The 19,976-nt window shown below is 33.1% G+C and overlaps 1 protein-coding gene across 1 annotated transcript; it reads left to right on the forward strand.

The window, feature by feature from the left end:
- Positions 1-13,423: 13,423 nt before the first annotated feature.
- LOC114300216 (kinetochore protein) lies at positions 13,424-19,139 on the forward strand. Its single transcript, XM_028245100.2, has 14 exons — positions 13,424-13,545; positions 13,791-13,821; positions 14,019-14,086; positions 14,632-14,671; positions 14,881-14,930; positions 15,224-15,352; positions 15,585-15,741; positions 16,303-16,595; positions 16,671-16,811; positions 16,902-17,026; positions 17,147-17,244; positions 17,590-17,681; positions 18,325-18,458; positions 18,641-19,139. The coding sequence occupies exons 1-14, from the start codon at positions 13,522-13,524 to the stop codon at positions 18,711-18,713; spliced, it is 1,455 nt and encodes a 484-aa protein (XP_028100901.2). The 5' UTR covers positions 13,424-13,521; the 3' UTR covers positions 18,714-19,139.
- Positions 19,140-19,976: the final 837 nt, after the last annotated feature.

Below are 19,976 nucleotides of genomic sequence, written 5' to 3' on the forward strand. Positions count from 1 at the left end.
GATGGAAAAGTGGTTGTTCAGATTTGAATGAACAAGTAGCAAACCTGTTTGAACAGGTATAGAACCTGTTCAGTTTGAATGACAAGGTAAGGTAATGTTTGGGTTTGAATTTGAACAGATATTGAATCTGTTCAGTTTAAATTCAAACAGATAAAAACCTGTTTGGTGGAGGAAAAAATCGGGCTGAATTTTGAAATTAATTTCGAATTTTAAATTCTAAAAAAAAATAAGAATTTTAATTTTATAAAAAATAAAATTCAAAACAGTTTTTGACCAAAAAATATAAGTATTGGGCCGAACAAGCCCAACCCAACCTCACAGCACGCACTCGCGCCAAAGCCCAGCCCGCCTTCCCGACCGGACGGACAGCGGCAGCGGCGTGCGCATGTGTGTTTATTTTTTGGTCCAATGGGTCTAGCCCACTTTGCCTATAACCTCTCTCTTCTACAAAGTTGGGGTGCCCCTTAGGGCCTTGCCCAAGTTGCAAACTTAAGCGTTATATACCCATAAAAGTTTTCCCACCAAACCAATATAGGTCAAGCCTTTAATTCAAACTTTTAGGGAATTTCCACTAAAAACTCCATTTTCATGGAGCTCACTTTGACTTTAATTTTTCATTCGCTTGATAATGGTTTTGAGCAACCAAATATACTACGTTAATCACAACGCGGCATAGAACGCGTTACCACGTAGACCCGCCAATTTTGGCACATGGGTCCCACCTAAAAATTAGACCAAAGTTTAGGAAAAATCTGATTTTTCCAAAACCATTTCTAATAATCCCTCACATTAATGGAATTTGATAACAACGAAAATACAACAATATGCAGAATTTGTCGAAACAGTATCAATTGAAAATATTTTGCATCATGATAGGTAACTTTCGGCCTTAAACCTTCCCTAGCGATGACCTATCGGATTTACTAACTAACCAATGGACGCAATGCCTTAAATTGTTCAGCCGTTTGTAAGTCAAGACAATATATTTCACACAAAATATTTTCTAACACATCGTGATTTTCACGATTGTGTTCATTTTGGCCTTGAACGCTCCTGGTTGTTCATGAGTACTTCTAGAGAATTTAGTCTCTTCATTCTCATAAAACCGGCCCCAGTTTGACACTCATATAGGTGATTCTTATTATGAGTATCTCTTATACTCGTCTTGATTTTTATGCCTAAATGAAGATATAAGTAATCATTAAAAGCAAAGCTTATCATTAAATCCCTGCATACGACACATGTTGCGGATATCACTCTTACCATTTTATATAATTAATTTGGGAATGCTATGGGATTATGAGATTGAGTTGGGAATAATGAAATTGACTCATTATGTAGTAGAATGGTGGAGTTGGATTTAATAATCACTCGCCTTTGAGAAATTATTAATAATTTATCTGTTGGTGCATTTATTATCTGTTTATAAATAACTGTTTTAGGCTATCGGTGGAGGATAGTCTTAATTGTTGTAGACACTGCATGATGATTAGGTGAATTAAAACTAATCAATTTGAGTATGTCATTGAGTATGACGGTTGGAATAATACAACGAATTTGTGTATTGATTAGTCATTGTATATGATGAGTATTTGAATACATGGGTGCCGAATCCCGCGGATGAAATTTCCGTAAAATGACAATCCGAAAATATCTATACATGGATGCCGAGTCCCACGGATGAAATTTCCATAAAATGGCCATAAGAAAATAATTACACATGGGTGCCGAATCCAGCGGACGCAATTTCTGTGAAATGGCAGTTTGAAGTATTGTTGACATGAGATGTAGTCTCACTTAAGTTGTTTGGCCAAGTTTTGAGCCGTGTTTATAAGTTGAGTTTTTGTCAAGTGAAGGATTATGGAATTGGATTGTACTGTATGTTGATTTATATGAGTTAAACGTTTATCAAGTGCTAATGTTTTAGTTATTGCTCATATTATGTTTAGCATATCTCTACTGGGCGTTGGCTCACCCTATACGGGACATCATTTTCAGGTACAGGTGTTATGCCACCTCCAAGGACGTAGCTTGGGAGGCTTGAGGCTGCCAGACTCCTTTTTGTTATTTTTGTTGTATTACATGTATATCAAGCCAATGGCTTATTTTGTGTAGAGTTAGTACTCTCCTTTTTGTAACCAAGTGTTGATTTGGAAAGTTGTAAGCCTATAGGGTATTTACTTTTGTCGTCAACATGTAATACCTTTTGTAAGAATACTCTGATGATTGTAATATGAAGTCTCTTCTATTTATCATGAATATATGTTATGATGGGCTTATTTTTTAGGGCGTTACAGGAATGGATAGGGAATTTTAATTCCTTAGTGATTTATGGCGAGCCACACATAACTTAGTTGTCTCTTTGAACTTAGTTTTTAGGATCTCCAGTCATTTAAGTAGGGTTACCATTTTGATTACTCTTATGTAATAGACTTTAATTCCATCCCATTCGATGAACTATACACTTACTATTTTGTCAGATCTTTTGTTAACGGATCCGTAATATTCTCCTTAAATTTTATATAATCTATTGAGATTATTCCATTTTAGAGCAATTGCCTTATGGTATTATGTCGACGACGAATGTGTCGTGACTTACCATTATACATATGACTTTGTGCCCTGCCTATTGTAGATTGACTATCACAATAAATGCAAATAACTAGCACAAGTTTTGGCCACATTAGAATGTCTTCTAGGAAGTGGCGAAGCCATTCTGCTTTTTCTCCTGCTTTGTCTAAAGCAATGAACTCAGATTCCATTGTGGATTGTGCGATGCATGTTTGTTTCATGGATTTCCAAGAAATAGCAGCGCCACCCAGAGTAAAGACATATCCACTAGTGAATTTTGAATCTTTAGTATCCGATATTCAATTTGCATCACAGTAGCATTTCAATACTGCAAGATATCGAGTAAAATTCAAACCATGATCATGGGTAAATCTTAGATATCTAAGAACCTGAATGATCGCTTTCCAATAGTCTTCTCCGGGGTTATTAGTGTACCTACTCAATTTACTGACAGCATAAGCTATATCAGAACGAGTGCAATTCATTAGGTACGTTAGGCTTCCAATGATTTGGGAGTATTTTAGCTGAGACACCACACCACCTTTATTTTTTGATAAATAAAGACTGATGTCTACAGGTGTTCTTGCTACATTCATATTGTCCTTAATATATTTACCAAGAATTTTCTCAATATAATGATTGAGATAATGCATATCCATCAGATGTTTTAATAATTTTCATTCCTAATATTACATTCGCGACCCCCATATCTTTCATATCAAATCTTTTGTTTAGCATTTGCTTAGTTGATGTTATTATGTTTTGACTATTTCTAATGATAAGCATGTCATCCATATAAACTCAAACGATGACATAACCTTTGTCAGTATTTTTAACATAGACGCACTTGTCACATTCGTTTATCTTAAAGCCATTAGTAAGCATAATATGATAAAATTTTTCATGTCATTGTTTAGGAGTTTGTTTTAATCTATAAAAAGATTTTACAAGCCAACAAACTTTCTTTTCTTGCCCTAGCACTACAACCCCTTCGGGTTGCTCCATATATATCTCTTCATTTAGATCACCGTTTAAGAAAGCTGTCTTGATATCCATTTGATGTATCTCTAGATTATACAACGCTACTATAGCAATAAGCATACAAATAGATGTTATTCTTGTCACAGGAGAATATATGTCAAAATAGTCCAGACCTTTCTTTTGTCTGTAACCTTTTACCACAAGTTTTGCTTTATACTTGTCTATTGAACCATCTGCTTTTATTTTTCTCTTGAATATCCATTTATATCCAAGAGGTTTAAAATCGGGTAGAAGATCCATCAATTCCCTAGTATGATTTTGCATAATAGATTCAATTTCATTATTAACAGCCTTTTTCCACAAAGGTGCTTCAGGACCTGTCATTACTTCCTTAAAGCTTTGAGGTTTATTTTCTAACAGGTATGTTAGAAAATCTGGACCAAAGGATTTTGATGTTCTTGCTTTCTTACTTTGTCTTAGTTCATCATCAGTTAAATCCTATTGGGCGAGACCATTACTAGTCTCTTGTGTTTGATTGTTATTAGTCTCTTGACTTTTTGTACAATCATAAGTTCTTTTATGTGAACTTAATTCCTGTCTTTTCTTGTAAGGAAAAACATGTTCAAAAACCACAACATTCCTTAACTATATAATAGTGTTCACATTTATATCTGGTATTTCTGATTTATAAATCAGAAACCTATATACACTACTATTCTGAGCATAACCAATAAACACACTATTCATTGTTTTTGGTCATATTTTAGTCTTTTTCGGAACATGAACATCTACTTTTGCCAAACACCCCCACACTTTTAAGTATTTGTAGGAAGATGGTTGACTTTTACACAATTCATAAGGAGTGCTATTCGTTTTCTTATGGGATATTCTGTTAAGAACATAATTAGCAGACAAAATTGCTTCCCTCCACAATTTCTGCGGTAAGCTTGAACTTAGTAACATGCCATTCATCATTTCTTTTAGGGTTTTATTATTCTTTTCAGCAATTTCATTTTGTTGTGGAAAATAGAGTGCTGCAATTTGGTAAATAATGTCATGTTGTGCACAAAATTCATTTAAAGGTGTATCATATCCATCACCCTTATCACTTCTAACCATTTTAATGGTTTTACCAAGTTGATTTTCAACTTCAGTTTTGTAGAGTTTAAACATTTCTAAAGTTTCATCTTTACTTCTAAGTAAATATACATAAAAATATTTTGTGTAATCATTGATAAATGTTATGAAATACTTTTTGCGTCCTCTAGTTTGAACAAATTTAAGATCACATACATCTGTATGAATTAATTCTAGAGGTTCAGTTTTTCTTTTAACCGATTTAAATGGAGCCTTAATTAGTTTTGCTTCTACACAAATCTCATATTTTTTATTAGGATCAATTTCAAACTTTGGTATATAATCCAAACCAATTAGTCTACGCAAAGCATCAAAATTTACATGTCATAATCTACCATGCCATAAATATTACTCTAGAATATAAGTAAAAGATGTATTATACTTATTAATAGAAAGTTTTGGTATAATAATCATTACATTCAATTTGAAGAGACCATCACTTATGTATCCCTTACTAACATACATACCACTATTTGTTAATACAAATTTATCAGACTCAAATACAAGTCTAAAACCATTTTTACTTAACAAAAAACCAGAAACTAAATTCTTTCGAATGTCTGGTACATGCAATACGTTGTTGAGGGTCAGTTATTTCCCGATGTCATCTTTAAGACTATTTTTCCTTGTCCAACCACAACAGAAGTAGATGAATATCTTATGAATAGTTGCTCACCATTTGCAGCCTCATTACAAGTAGTGAACATCTTCTTGTCCGCGCAAATGTGTCGAGTTTCCCTAGTGTCAACCCACCATTCCTTGGGATTTCCAACCAAATTAGCCTCAGACACCACAGTAAAGAGATTGGTGTCATTTACCCCGTCAGAGATGTAATCAAGTTCTGTCGCATTGGCTTGATTGGTAGTCTTTTTGCTTGTACTTCCGCAATCCTTCTTACAGTGGCAGCAATCAGAGGCTTGATGTCCGGTCTTGCCATAGTTATAGCATTTCCCTTTGAACTTCTTATTGCCATTGTTGTCGCCTTGTTTATGACTATCTCTAGTAAACTTTCTCTTTTTGTTACGTGGTTTGGGCACTTGTTCAACCACACTAGCCTTAGACTCAATGAGATTTTTACCATTCCTCTTTTCAGCCTTACGGTTATCTTCCTCAATTATGAGTCTCACAATCAGTTTATCCATGGTCATTTCTTTGCGTTTATGTTTTAAATAATTTTTGAAATATTTCCAAGCTAGTGGTAATTTTTCCACTAACGTAGTGACTTGGAAAGACTCATTAATAGACATACCTTTAGTATGAATATAATGCAAAATTAATTGAAAATTTTAAACTTGAGAAATTACCATTTGGGAGTCTACCATAACAAAATCCATAAATTTACCCACAACAAATTTCTTTGTGCAGACATCATTTGTCTTGTATTTTTTCTTTAAAAAATCCCACAATTCTTTTTTTTTGTTTTCAAAGGACTGTAAACATTATACAACATGTTGTCTAGGCCATTTAGGATGTAATTTCTGCACAGAAAATCAGAATGTTTCCAAGCGTCTACAGCGGCAACAACTTGCCGATCATTTTCATCATTTTTCAGTACTGGAGCCTATTCACGGAGAAACCGGGCCAGATTAACAGTTGTAAAATAAAACAACATTTTCTGCTACCATCTCTTAAACTCGGCGCCATTAAATTCTTTCAGTTTTTCTCCACGATTTATTGGAACTTGAACATGGTTCTGAATAGGGACCGGAGTCGTTGTAACAATTGGAGTACCACTTTCAGTTGCAGTAGCCATAATATCTGATTATAAAAATTAGAAAAACCAAAACACAATTAATTTTCTAGTTACTAAATTCATAAAATAAATAATAACACAAAAATAATTTTATTTTTCTTGTTACTAAAACCAAAAAAATAAAATACCACACAATAATTTTTTATAACACTACTACACAAATTAATATTCTGAAATTATTAATGACACCAGTACATTACTACTAGCTGTCAAAGAAAATAAACAGTATATTACTACTATTTGTATTTTTCAACCAGAATATCAATTTGTGAAATCACAAAAAATAAAAACAATGAAGACACACACACACACAAAAATTATCTTAAGATTGTTCACTGTATTCAAAGAATGGATTAAAGAAATGAGAGAGACTGTTTGATTACAAAAATCAAAACAATGTATAAAAATTAACAAATAAAAACAGATTTTGATTTTGTTTTAAAAATAAATAAATAAAAACATATTTTTATTTTGTTACAAAAACAAAATCAAAATCTGGAACAATAAAAATAATTAAATAGAAAAGTAATCAAGGTACTTACCTTATTATTTTCTCAAACAAATTTTTGATCAAATCCAGTGTTTAACACTGTGTCCTTAAGACAAATTCGTCATCTCCACGGTGCTTCCAGATTATGGACATCTATCTCCTAGGATAAAATGATCAAAATGAATAACAGCAACACTACAAATTATTCACACAACGAACACACTTTGTGTTTATACACTTTTTTAAAGAAAATTAATCCAGCAAAATGCAGAGAACAACAATAGGAAATAAGAACAAAATTAGAGTGCAAAATCCAAATGAGGGTCTGCCTATTTATAGATGGAAAAGTGGTTGTTCATATTTGAATGAGCAGGTAGCAAACCTGTTTGTACAGGTATAGAACCTGTTCGGCTTGAATGAGCAGGTAAGGAACTGTTTGGGTTTGAATTTGAACAGATACTGAATATGTTCGGTTTAAATTTAAATAGATAAAAACCTGTTTGATAGAGGAAAAAATCGGGCAGAATTTTGGAATTAATTTTGAATTTTAAATTTTGAAAAAATGTAAGAATTTTAATTTTATAAAAAATAAAATTCACACAGTTTTTGGCCCAAAAAGATAAGCATTGGGCTGGATAAGCCCAACCCAACCTCACATCACGCACCATCACCCAAGCACAACCCACTCGCCCTACCGGACGACGGCGATGGCGTGTGATCGTGTGTTTATTTTTGGGTTCAATAGGTCTAGCCCACTTTGTTCATAACCTCTCCCTTCTACAAACTTGGGGTGCCCTTTGGGGCCCTCTCCAAGTTGCAAACTCAAGCCTTATAAACTCATAAAAGTTTTCCCACCGAACCAATGTTTGGCAAGCCTTTAACTCAAACCTTTAAGAAATTTTCACCAAAAACTCCATTTTCATGGAACTCACTTTGGCTTTAATTTTCCATTTACCCGATAATGGTTTTGAGCAATCAAATATACTACGTCAATCACAATGCGGCATAGAACACATTACCATTTAGATTCACCAACTTTGATGCATAGGTTCCACCTAAAAATTAGACCACAATTGAGGAAAAATCTGATTTTTCCAAAACCATTTCTAACATTATGTCCGTACAATGAATCGACTCTTAGGAGTATTGTAAACTTGTATGATTTTGACATTTATTGGAAGGTGTATGTTCTTAAATCTGTTGTTTAATTAATAGTTGAGGTTGATTTATTCTAATGGTTGTTGTTGTTGAAGACAGAGAAAATGGTAAACAAATTAGAGAAAATTATAAGTAAATCAGAGAGAATTTATCTAGTATGAAGAGAATTTCTCTGGTTTAGACCAGAGAAATTCAAAGATAGATGGTTGTTGCTGTTGAAGGCAGAGAAAATTGTAAACAAATCAGGGAAAATTATAAGTAAATTAGAGAGAATTTATCTAGTTTGGAGAGAATTTTTTTGGTTTGGATTGAGTTTTTTTGGTTTGGACCAGAGAGTTTCTCTTGATTGAATTTTCTCTGGTTTGAACTAGAGAATTTCTCTGGATTGAATTTTCTCTGGTTTGATTTAAGGGACCTTAGACATTATGAAATATATTGGATGTCTTTTATGTTATAAAATCTTAATAAGAAATACCTTAAAAAAAATCCCCTAAATAAATTACCTTGACCATTCTTTAAAAAAAAAAAAATTAAAAATAAAAACTCTCAACATGAATTTCATACATACGATTTGCAAAAAATAATACTAAGAATTCTAAATATTTTATTAACATTTTTATTAAATGTGTCACATGAATATGAGACCTACATGAGTATTTTACACCCATGTGAAATATTGATAGAAATGTTGGTAAAATATTTAGGGTTCCTAACATTTTTCTTTGCAAAATACTGTTCATCATATTTTTATTTTATTTTATTTATTTATTTTTCAGAAAAATGATTTTTTATTTTTAATTAATTTTTTTAAATACATATAATCTAAATACACTTAAAAAATATAATATTTGTGATTTTTTTATAAAAAAATTCACCAAATATAAAAAGTATATAAAAAAATTCAATATATTTTGATATTTTGTTGTATTTAATCAATTTTTTTTTTTGTTACAAAAAAATCCTCCCTACCCTCCTGGAGGTCCAAGACAACGTCCCTTACAGAGATCACCAAGGTGTCCTGTTAACTTTTATTTTTAAGTATGCTAACATTGGAAAGTAAGGGGTTGCTTGGAGTGTCATAAATAAGTGCATTTTTTTGTCTTTTTTGACTAAAAAGTTGAAGAAAAAAAAGATGAATGTTTGGGTTAGTTTTTTAACTTTTTATGAAAAAATGTGTATTAAAAAATTATATAAATAAATGTATATGAGAAGTGATTGAGTAGCCCGTACAGTACCTAGGCTGTGTAGTCGGCTGTTAGGAGATGGAAAATGATTGCCTCCTTTTCGGGCTTGAATTGGGCGGTGTTGTTCGGCCCGTGTGGCCCACCACGGGTCCCGTTTTGCTAATTGAAACCGTTCAATATGTAGAACTCGTCGAGTATTATATGCTTATAAAAAATCACATTGACTATATGTTAGTTTTTTGTCAACCGTTAACTATAACATCATCTATTGTTTATACAAAATTGATTTAATCATGTAGTTATCTATATCCGATTAACGTGATTTTTTACAAACATATAGTACTCGATGAGTTCTACACATTAACGGTTCGGATTATCAAAATGGAACCCGTGATGGGCCCCCACTGGCCCAACATTAACCCTCCAATTTAATAAATATATATACCTATTTTTTCCCCCCTTTGACAGCCTTTTCGTCAATTCTTAGTACTAGTCACGTCTTTGTATTAAAATATGTAATAAATTAATTTTTTTATATTTTTAATTTGTGAATAGTGATAACTTTTTAACTTTTTAAGTAATTTTTTGACTTTTTAGATTTTTTTAGAGATGCCAAACTAGGCCTAAGAAACAAAGTTAACTTTTTTTCATTTTTTTTTTTTAAAAAATGTGCAAAAAAGTATAGAGATCATGTGATTTAAATAAGCCAATAAGTCAAAGTATTGGTTTTTTTACTGTTGTCAAAATAGTAGATCTAAAAAATTCAAAAAATTTATTAAATATTTTTAAAATTTATTAAAAATATAAAAATATGAATTAAAAACTCACAAAGTTATTATTTGAAAACTTAAAACCAAACAGGATAATTCTCTCAGTCTCAATTTGTTTGTGGATTATATAAAATCTAATTTAATAAGACCATGTCCAACATTTATTTAGACGTTTCATCAAATGAAAAACGCCAACTTTTTTCACTCAAACCGTTGCATCAAACTTATATCAAAGGAAGACAAATGTATATTTTTCATTAAATCAAGAGAGTTTTTATCATTTTATCAAATTTGGTAGGTGACCGCTAGTGGACAACTAGCCATACAACTTGCTTGTCAACTAAAAATTTACTTTAGGGCAACCGACCACCCAAATTTGATTACTATTGGAGTGCATCGTATCAGATTAAGTTTTTTATCAAAATTTTACTTAGGTTTGATGAAATTTTTGGGTAAGCGTTGGGGATGCTTTAAGGAGACATGTAATTATTACATTTTAGTTTAATTTTTTTAATGTTTTCCTGTCATTGTCATTTTATTTTAATTTTAAAGTGTGTTTATAGTGATTTATAATAGACAATTTTGAAAATCTAACAAAATTTAGTATTTCAAAATAGAGAGTGGACAAACATTTTGGGACAAATAAAAATGGAGAGATGGACAAATAAAATGGGATAGAGGAAGTAATAAAAATTAATGTTAATGTTATGTGTATTTTTCATATCAAAGGAAGGCAAATGTATATTTTTCATTAAATCAAGAGAGTTTTATCCTTTCATCAAATTTGGCAGATGACCGCTAGTGGACGACTAGCCGGACAACTTGCTCGTCAACCGAAAATTTACTTTAGGGCAAACGACCATCCGAATTTGATGAAAAATTCACCTTACTATTGGAGTGTATTGTATCAAATTAAGCTTTTTATCAAAATTTTACTTAGATTTGATGAAAATTTTGAGTAAGCGTTGGGGATGCTCTAAAGAGACATGTAATTATTACATTTTAGTTTAAATTTTTTTAATGTTTTCCTGCCATTGTCATTTTATTTTAAATTTAAAGTGTGTTTATAAATGATTTATAATAGACAATTTTGAAAATCTAACAAAATTTAGTATTTCAAAATAGAAGGTGGATAAACATTTTGGGACAAATAAAAATGGAGAGATGGACAAATAAAATGGGATAAAGGAAGTAATAAAAATTAATGTTAATGTTATGTTGTATTAAAACTTTAAGAAGTCCAATATAATTAAATATTTAATTAAATTTTGTATTACTATAAATTAAAAAAAAATATATATATATATTATAAGTGTACCTAGTTGTATCAATAGCTTACTTTTTAAAATTTTTTATCATCTCAAATAAAAAAGAGGAGAAATTTTATTTTGTGGTATTGGAACAAGTCTACAGGTGCTCCAACTGAATTTTTATTCATTAAAACAACAAAATGTGTTTGTTTGGGGGATAACATGATAAGTCTTGTAATGAATATCGTGGAGCATTGCTCAAATACTACTAAATGTCATATTACAATAATTATTTATTTCTATCATCTGATCTTATCATTTGATATATCAATCTAGTTACTAGCTCGACATTGAAAATATGCATTAGTGTTGTGGACTCATTATACAAATGATTGTGTCAATATATAAAATAATTAGTATAATATGGTGTAAAAATTTGTTAAGTGTAGTTGCACCAAATAACATATCGGATGGAAAAAGAAGAGTAATTTAACACAACCCTGGAGCTGTAATTATTTTTAGGGATAGTATCGGACTTAATTATTAAAAAAATCAAATTTTAACTTTCAATAGTGAATTTAACATTGCAAAATATTTAAAAATATCTATAATTTAACTATCTACATTTTTTACGCCATGTTTCAATACAAATGATCACAAAAGAAAAAAAAAATAATAATAATAAAAATGCACAAATAAAAGTTAAAAGTATTAATTTTGAAAAATAATTACAAATTCATAATAAATTTTACATACTTTAATAATGAAAATCATAAACCTCTTCACAAATTCATGTATAAAATGACGACTATGTTGTAATCAATTTATGAATGAATATTTCCCTTACCTTGCATTATTTTCTGTATTTAATTGTAGTTATCAATGAAGATTACTGTTTTGTTCTTGGTATCATTTATCAAATGTTTGTGTAGACTTACCGAATATCATTAGTTCGTGGGGCTTATGTATTTGGCCGATCAGATTAATAAATATGCTCTTGTCCCAGCCAATGAACTTTGAAAGCCGAATAAAACTAGTTCATGGAGTGGCTATGGCACAAATCGTCGGCATTAGGCTTAGGTTTTTTACCGATCAGATTAATAAATCTGCCATTGCCCCAACCAATGTATGAACTCCGATAGCCGAATAGAACTACTAGATCAGAATGAATCAATAATGCTGAATATTGGTGGCTGCTGGAGTGCGCACATGGATGATGTCGCCTCGGGAGTAGGGTGCTTTCCTGAGTGATTAAAAAGGGGTTAAGAAATTCCATCTAGGTTTCATAAAGTGTCTCGATTCTGCTTGTCTTTCGTGACCAGAAAAGTGTGAATGCCAACCAGACTTTTCTTTAATAGTAAAGAAGAGGGTAGGATGCTGGCGAAGCTCGACTCAACAATGAATCGAAGTGGCAAACCTCCCTGCACGGGGGGTAGGGCATCTGTAGAACACGAGAGGCGCCATTCTCCGCGTCGACAAAGTAGGTCACCAAGAAAGGAAAAGCGCCAACGGGGGAGCTCCATTCGTCTGCGAAGTGAGGCTAGTGGGCCACCACGCCCATTGAGCTTTTCTGTTTTCATGGGGAACAGACCGATGACAGAGGTAGATTCCATCATTCGGGAATCTTAAGATAGTATCACTGTGTGAAATTTTTCAAACTAAAATGTCTCAAGCCCCGTTTGTTTTGGGGTGTAGGAGGTGGGATGAGATTAGCATAGAGGTGCATTTAGTGTTGTGTTTGTTTGTAGAGTTGGGGAAGATATTATGATGGAGGAGAGAATTAAGATGGAGGTTGGAATGAGAATTAGGCTGGAGGAGGTAGAGATGTTATTAGAAAAATAATGAGGGGATTAGAATTTTTTTTATATATTTTTTACATGTTGATCATTTTTTTTTAATATTAATATTTAATTTGTTGTATTTTTTTTATTTATTTTATTATTTTATATAAAAATAATTTAATAATTCATACACTAACAATTATTATCAAAATAAATACAATTTTATTTAATCCTCTTATTATTAATCTTTTCATTATTAATTCCCACGCTGCGAACTTCGTTCTATTTTTAAAAACGAGCGGGCCTCAATACTTCGGACGTGAAAGCGGGATCAATCACACCGACTCGAGTCCAACCCATAAATACCCATCGAATTTATTCACTTATCCCGAGACTCCCGCCGACGGTCGACTAAGGGTTTTTGGGTGGAAGGTTTTGTTTCCAAAATGTGGCGGAAAGCCACTTTCGCGGTAAAATCAACTTCCCAAATCTCAATTCCACTTCTGGACTTCTCTTCCTTACCATTATTCCGTTTGGTTCCCGAGAAAACATAGGAAAGCGAAAGAAAAATGAAAATTTCATGCTTATTTTCTACAATTTCACTTCTCTCTCTTTTCACTCGCAAGTTACTCAACAACAGGACGGAATCTAAAAATGCTGTAACCTTTCGATAATTGAATGTTTTCGTTGAATTTATATTCACATTTATTTGCAGGGAAATCAAGATTCCGATCAGAGCATTTCCGGTAATGTTATATATTTCGAAATTGCGCTAATTTCTTTTAAAAATTTTGTATCAAAATCGCCATACTCTGATCAGAACAAATTATTTATTTTTTAAAACCTTCGCTTAAATATCCAGGCGTTAATCTTCAAAGAGAAACAGTATTCATTCTTACGGTTTTTTTTAAATAATTTTTTCCGTTTATTTCTTTCATTTCAGAAGATGAAGATTTGGCTCATGGCTGTTCAGAAAATTGCATTGCATTAGGCGGAACTACAAAAAGGAAGGTATACTGTAATAATGTAGTTCTAACATGCATACCATGACCTAAAAATCATTAATGTGTTTGTGATTTTTAAATGACTTTTTTTTTTTAACCCCAATGATTTTTATGTTGAAATTTTTAATTTTTTGCTTGTATAAGAATTATAACGCAACCCTAAAATGGAAGAAATAGAAGTGCCATGTCTTTAATGAGCAATCAGGGCACAAACTCAAGTCTAGGTTATAGTTATTTGATTAAGCTACATTACGAAAATTTAGTACCCTTCAGTCATGTCACCTTGAGCTTTTCCTTCATATTCAAAAGAGTCCATTTTCGTCTCTTGTCTGAGTTATTGAGCAAGAGTGCTCTTCATGAAGAAAATCACACATGAGGCGGAGCATTGCTCTTCTTTTCCTGTTTTCCATTTGAAATCAAAACAGCCATAACCTTACCCTTTAGCCTGTGATTGCCGCTTAAATTCATGGTGTGGTTTGAGTTGTATTATTTTTGTGTCATTTGTTGGTATCTTTATGATCTCATCTTATTTATTATTTGTGGTTTGGATAGGGAGGACTACAAATTCAATCACAGCTTGAGGTACTCAGAGGTAAGATTTAAGTAGAGTAACTAGAGTTAACTACTTTCTTCTTGGTGGCCTTTTAATTCAAATTTCCATGTAGCCTCAATAAGCAAATGCTACTAGTAATGTAGGTGCACTTAGTTATGATCTCTTATTGTTTCAGCACCCTTGTTTACTTTTTCAATCATCAATCACCTTGATGGATTCTCAGAATATTAAACATGTCTCTGATGCAGATACTCATGAACGTCATCACGGAACAACGACGGCTATTTTATTTAACCAGGCAAGTATGAGATAGAGTTATGATCTCTTTTGCATCTGCAAAACCGTGGTTTTGATTTTGGAAATCTGGTGGAGATCGAATTGCTTCATCGTGTTTTAAGAAACAAAATGATATGGGGTTGAATGTTTTCATTTTAATTTTTGTTTTCTGATAGCAGTTGTAATTTATTTTCTGATGAACATGGCCCAAAAGATGAAAACACAATGCGGTGGAGCAATTTAATTTCTATATGGAAGTCCAGAACTCCATTATTATATTATCTGGTTTCTATCTGAGAACATTGCTTTGATCAGAGGCAAACATGTTTCTCCAGCGAAGATGAGGTTGAAATTCCTGTCTTCCATGACAAGGGTGACTTCATCAGTTCTCCAACGATGGCATCTACGTGCAACTTAGGTGAAGAAATTATCTCTGATGATGAGGTACAAAGTAAGATTGAGTTAGCAGATGGATATATTGTAAAAAAATATGGATAGTGCCTTCACAGTTACGTTCATGATTTGGCTTCATTAGAATTTTATACCTTCGACACTTTGTTAAAAAATAAAGAAAGAGAAATGGAAAGCAAAAAATTACACTCACTATGATTTTGATGTTATGTAAAAAAATGTGCATTCAACTCTATCCATTACTTATGGGGCTCAAAATCTCCAGAAAATAGGTCATGGTATCCCGGGAAGCGAAAAGCAGGGTGGGGAATGCACATGGTCTGCAGTAACTAAAGAAGCTGAGGCCCTAGTTCATTTAATTGAAAATGCTAGGTCTTCCTCATTGCATGCAGTCACTTCCAATGTGAACAGACCCTGTAAAGGTAAGGTATTATCCCTTTCTTTAAAGATACTAAGTCGTTAATGTGACTACCTTTAATTTGCACCTTTGATGTGTCAATGTCTCCCATATATTAACAGCCCCTGTTTAAATTTTTGCTTGTTATTAGTAAAAAAAAGAAATAGAAGAAAGGAGGAGAAATTTGAAAGTATACCTTCCTATATTAAAAGATAGCTGTTATGGAGTGTAATAATTAAATTTGGGCTTAGGGACTCGTGAATCCAAAGGTTCTTTATTTTAAATTCAGGAAACAACCCAATTATGGCGAAGGCAGAAATCCATAGCAAACCACAAGTACATTTTTGTATAGTAAAGTTGGCTTTTGTCAGTGGTTTGTTTATTAAACTGAGTAAATTCTGTTAGTTACTTGACTATCATAGAGACAGTTGTGGTGGTAGCCAAACTCTCTTGTCAAACCAAAGATTTGTTGCATCTCTATGTTGATAGGCAAAGGATAGTCATATTCACTTCTTTAGCCACAACTATACGTTTCTTCATCTAGAACTGTTGTAGTGTCCCTCAACTTGATAATCAACTGGTGCAGGTGCTAGAGGCAAAGCCAAAGCCAAATCCAAATCCAAATTTTTGTTTCGTTTCCGGTCACATAAGGCAGATATCCCATTGTCACAAGAATTAGAAACTGTTGATAATAGAACAACAGAAAATTCAATGGTTGAGCTTCTAGAAAATTTTCAGGGAGAAAAGATGGAACAGTCTGAGATTTTTGACATGCCAGCTGAAGTGGCAACTGGACATGAGTTACCTGAGCATTCAATGGCCGAGCTCCTGGACAACTATCAGGAAAAGACTGGTCTTCCACTGGAAAATTCTAAAATGGTTAGCTTTCTTCTTCAGTAAACTCCATTTGCTTTCACAGTTCTCTATCTTCAATTCAATTTGTTAATGCTCCAGTATACAAGAATGAAAGGGCGAAGCGAGCAGCCGATTGATGAGAGAAATATATCTCCGTCGGGTGAGAGAAATATGGACAAGGGAGACCCTCCCGAGGCATTGGACAGCGGATCATCAAGTGATGATGAAGTTTCTCCTTGTGTTGGTGTTTCTTTAATTCTGTTTTTCTCATTGAATCATTACAACTATGTATGGTAACAGTTTCACGTAGCTGTTAAACTCTGACTCCAGGCTAATGTTCAAAATTTGGGGCTTATCATCCCCGAATCCAAACAGAAGACTATGACTGATAAATTTCAAGAAGCTTTTGGTTCTGCCGCTATAAATGATGAGGGGCCCCATTTTGCATTGCATGAGTGAGTGAAGAAACTAGATGCTGCCAGTAATTACCATGCTCTAAATTTTACCAATTGCAAATTCCAAGTGAGAATTTATATACTAAACCATGTATTCTTCTATGCTGCCAAATTCTGCAGCATTGGAATATTTGCAAAGTTGCAGCGGGTAATGCAGAGTGAAAAGAAAAGAGAGATGGATTTCTTAAAAAAGTTACAGACTGGAGCTAGTTCAAACGGTGAAAGCCTTTTCATTATTGTTGTTATCATTCTTTACCACTTTTTGTTAAAAGATACTCACAATTATTATTATTATTATTATTCCCCCTTTTTGTTCAAAAATGTAGTTAGAATCATGTGTAGACACAGAATCAACATAAAAAGTTTGTACTAGGTAGGAAACAGCACATAAGCTTCTGACTACCTACTATTTGTCCCCAAAAAGGAAAATAAATAAATAAATAAATAAATAAATAAAAAAAATGGGAATTTTGAATACCACTTTGATTTTATGCAGTTGAATCCATTGTTTGTCTTTTTAAGTTGTTTATTTATTTATTTATTTATTTTAATTTTTATTTCAGATGAAGCACGCTGCATTGATGTGGAAATTCTATCAAGGTGCCTGGAAGCAAAGCTGACAGTTTGTTGCTGCTCTCTCAGCAGAGACAAAGAGGTTATATATGTTGACATTAAATACATGTTTAGTGACGAAAATACACAAAACATTGCTCTTACAACCACCACTTATGCGTTCAGCCTTATAGAAATTGACAAATAAAATAAAGGTTTTATTCAAATTCCAAACTGTCTTTTGAAATTGCACGCAACTTTAATTTTTGCGGTGCTTGTAAAGTTGCTTCTTTTCTTTTGGAGATGTTTTGTTATTGATTGCAATTGTGCAATGATAATTGCAATGATTGAATTCTGAAAGATGAGGTTTGAGGTTAATGGAATACTTCTTCTTGAATTATAATATAAAAGGACTATAGGAAAGTGAGCGGAATCATCATATACTTTCTAATCTCACTTTATTGTGACTGACTGCAAATTTATTATATTCCACATGGTAAGCTGTCTGCTGAGAAATATACCTGTAATCCACTGATACTATGTGCAAAACTCTCTCCCATCCGCTCTCTCATGGCAATGCCAATCTCTATTTTTCTCATGAAATTAGTTAAATAGATAGCTACAGGGCTATTGTGTTGATTATGAATGAAATTGATGTGAAATAGCGTCATTTTCTTAAATAGATTATATGCATGTTTGTCTATGATTGCTAGAAGGATGATGGATATGCATGCTTGCTTCTGCAGAGTTCCGAATGGGCAGACACCCCCCAAATGGCAAAGGAAAATAGAGGGAGGACCTTGACGATCATTTTTAGTTCAAGGGTGTGTGATGATGTCGAGCTTGAAGTTGGGAACTTGATACGCATTCACTCTCCATGGTATGAACGATACAATTTATGTATATCTTCTGCATGACTTCACTCATCCTGATGTAAATACAAAACAAATAATGGTAGGGTTAGATATCACCATCCAGGTGTGCTTAGTAGTAACTTATGGTGTCTGGTAGTATTTCAGGGAAACTGACATAAACATGTCTGTTGATGAATTATCTATACAGGAAGCAAGTTCATGTCGGGGGAAAAGACGAGGCCATCATTTTGTCTGCATATTTCTCCCAGATTTCATCTTGATCGATTTGGTTTTACGTCTTGGAAAGGTTTGAGATTCTGTGTTCTGTTTGAGCTGACTTTTAAGGGGTGTGATAAATGATGTATGCATACATGTGTTCTCCCCTTTGTACTGCTAAGCTGATATAATATCTCTTTTTGGAGGGGGGGTTGGGGGAATTTGTTTTAAGAATTTTGGATAGTGGGCAGAGATATGCCAAGAGGTAATGAATATGTTCATTTTAGTCGAGGAACAGATTTGGTCACAGTTAGGGTTTAGATTTAAGATTGTGTTTGGATTTTGAATTTGGGTATAGATTTATAAAGGAAAGGGGGGGGGGGGGGGCGGGGAGGAAAGTGACAGTTTAGCTTATGTTTTTCTCACTTTAGAAGAAAAAATTCTGTATCCCATTTATACGAGTTCATATATGCATTTATGTAATTTCATTATTTTGTATTTAGGACTGAGAAAAAGAGGTAAAAAATTAAGATTTATGCGTGTTTAGAAATATCTATATAAGTCATATTTTTTTCCGATGATTTTTATTAGTGATCATCTTTTAAAATTATATCAAAATTTTTTAGTTTTTCGGTCCATCAAAATTTCTAAAAAGTTAAAATAAAAAAAAATTGAATAAAAAATTGTAAAATTTATGTATTATTGATTGATATATATTGTTGTGTTTATTACAATTACAAGGATTCCTATTATATAGGAGTGTGTTTGGGAGTAGGTGGAGAGTAGGTGAAGTGGAGGGGTAGTAGTGTAGTGAGTTAGGTTTAGTGGAGTAGGTGAGGTGGTAGTGGTGGTAGGTGATGGTAAATTCTAACAGCCCCCCGCAAACTCAAGGGGGATAGGAACTAACCAACTTGAGTTTGGAGAGAGTAACAAAACAAGAAAATACATAAAAATAAAAGAGGATAGGAGACACTGTATGGTCGTGTCAGACCGTTGGTGAAGACACTGGATGGTGGTGTCAGACCGTTGTAGAGGACACTGTATGGGGGTGTCATAACGTTGTAGAGGACACTGTATGGTGGTGTCATAACGGTGTAGAGGACACTGGATGGCGGTGTCAGACCAATGTAGAAGACAGTTTATGGGGTCATGTCGGACCGTTGTAGCAGGACAGTTTACGGGGTCATGTCGGACTGTTGTAGCAGACAATGTTGTGACAGTTGTGGTGACAGTTTACGGAGTCTTCTTGGACCCTTGTAGAAACTAACCGGAATCAATGTCGGGACAGTTTACAGAGTCTTGTCGGACCCTTGTAGAAACTAACCGGA

The sequence above is a fragment of the Camellia sinensis genome, chromosome 12 (assembly GCF_055761805.1).
Source record: "Camellia sinensis isolate YWXY chromosome 12, ASM5576180v1, whole genome shotgun sequence".
NCBI lineage: Eukaryota > Viridiplantae > Streptophyta > Magnoliopsida > Ericales > Theaceae > Camellia > Camellia sinensis.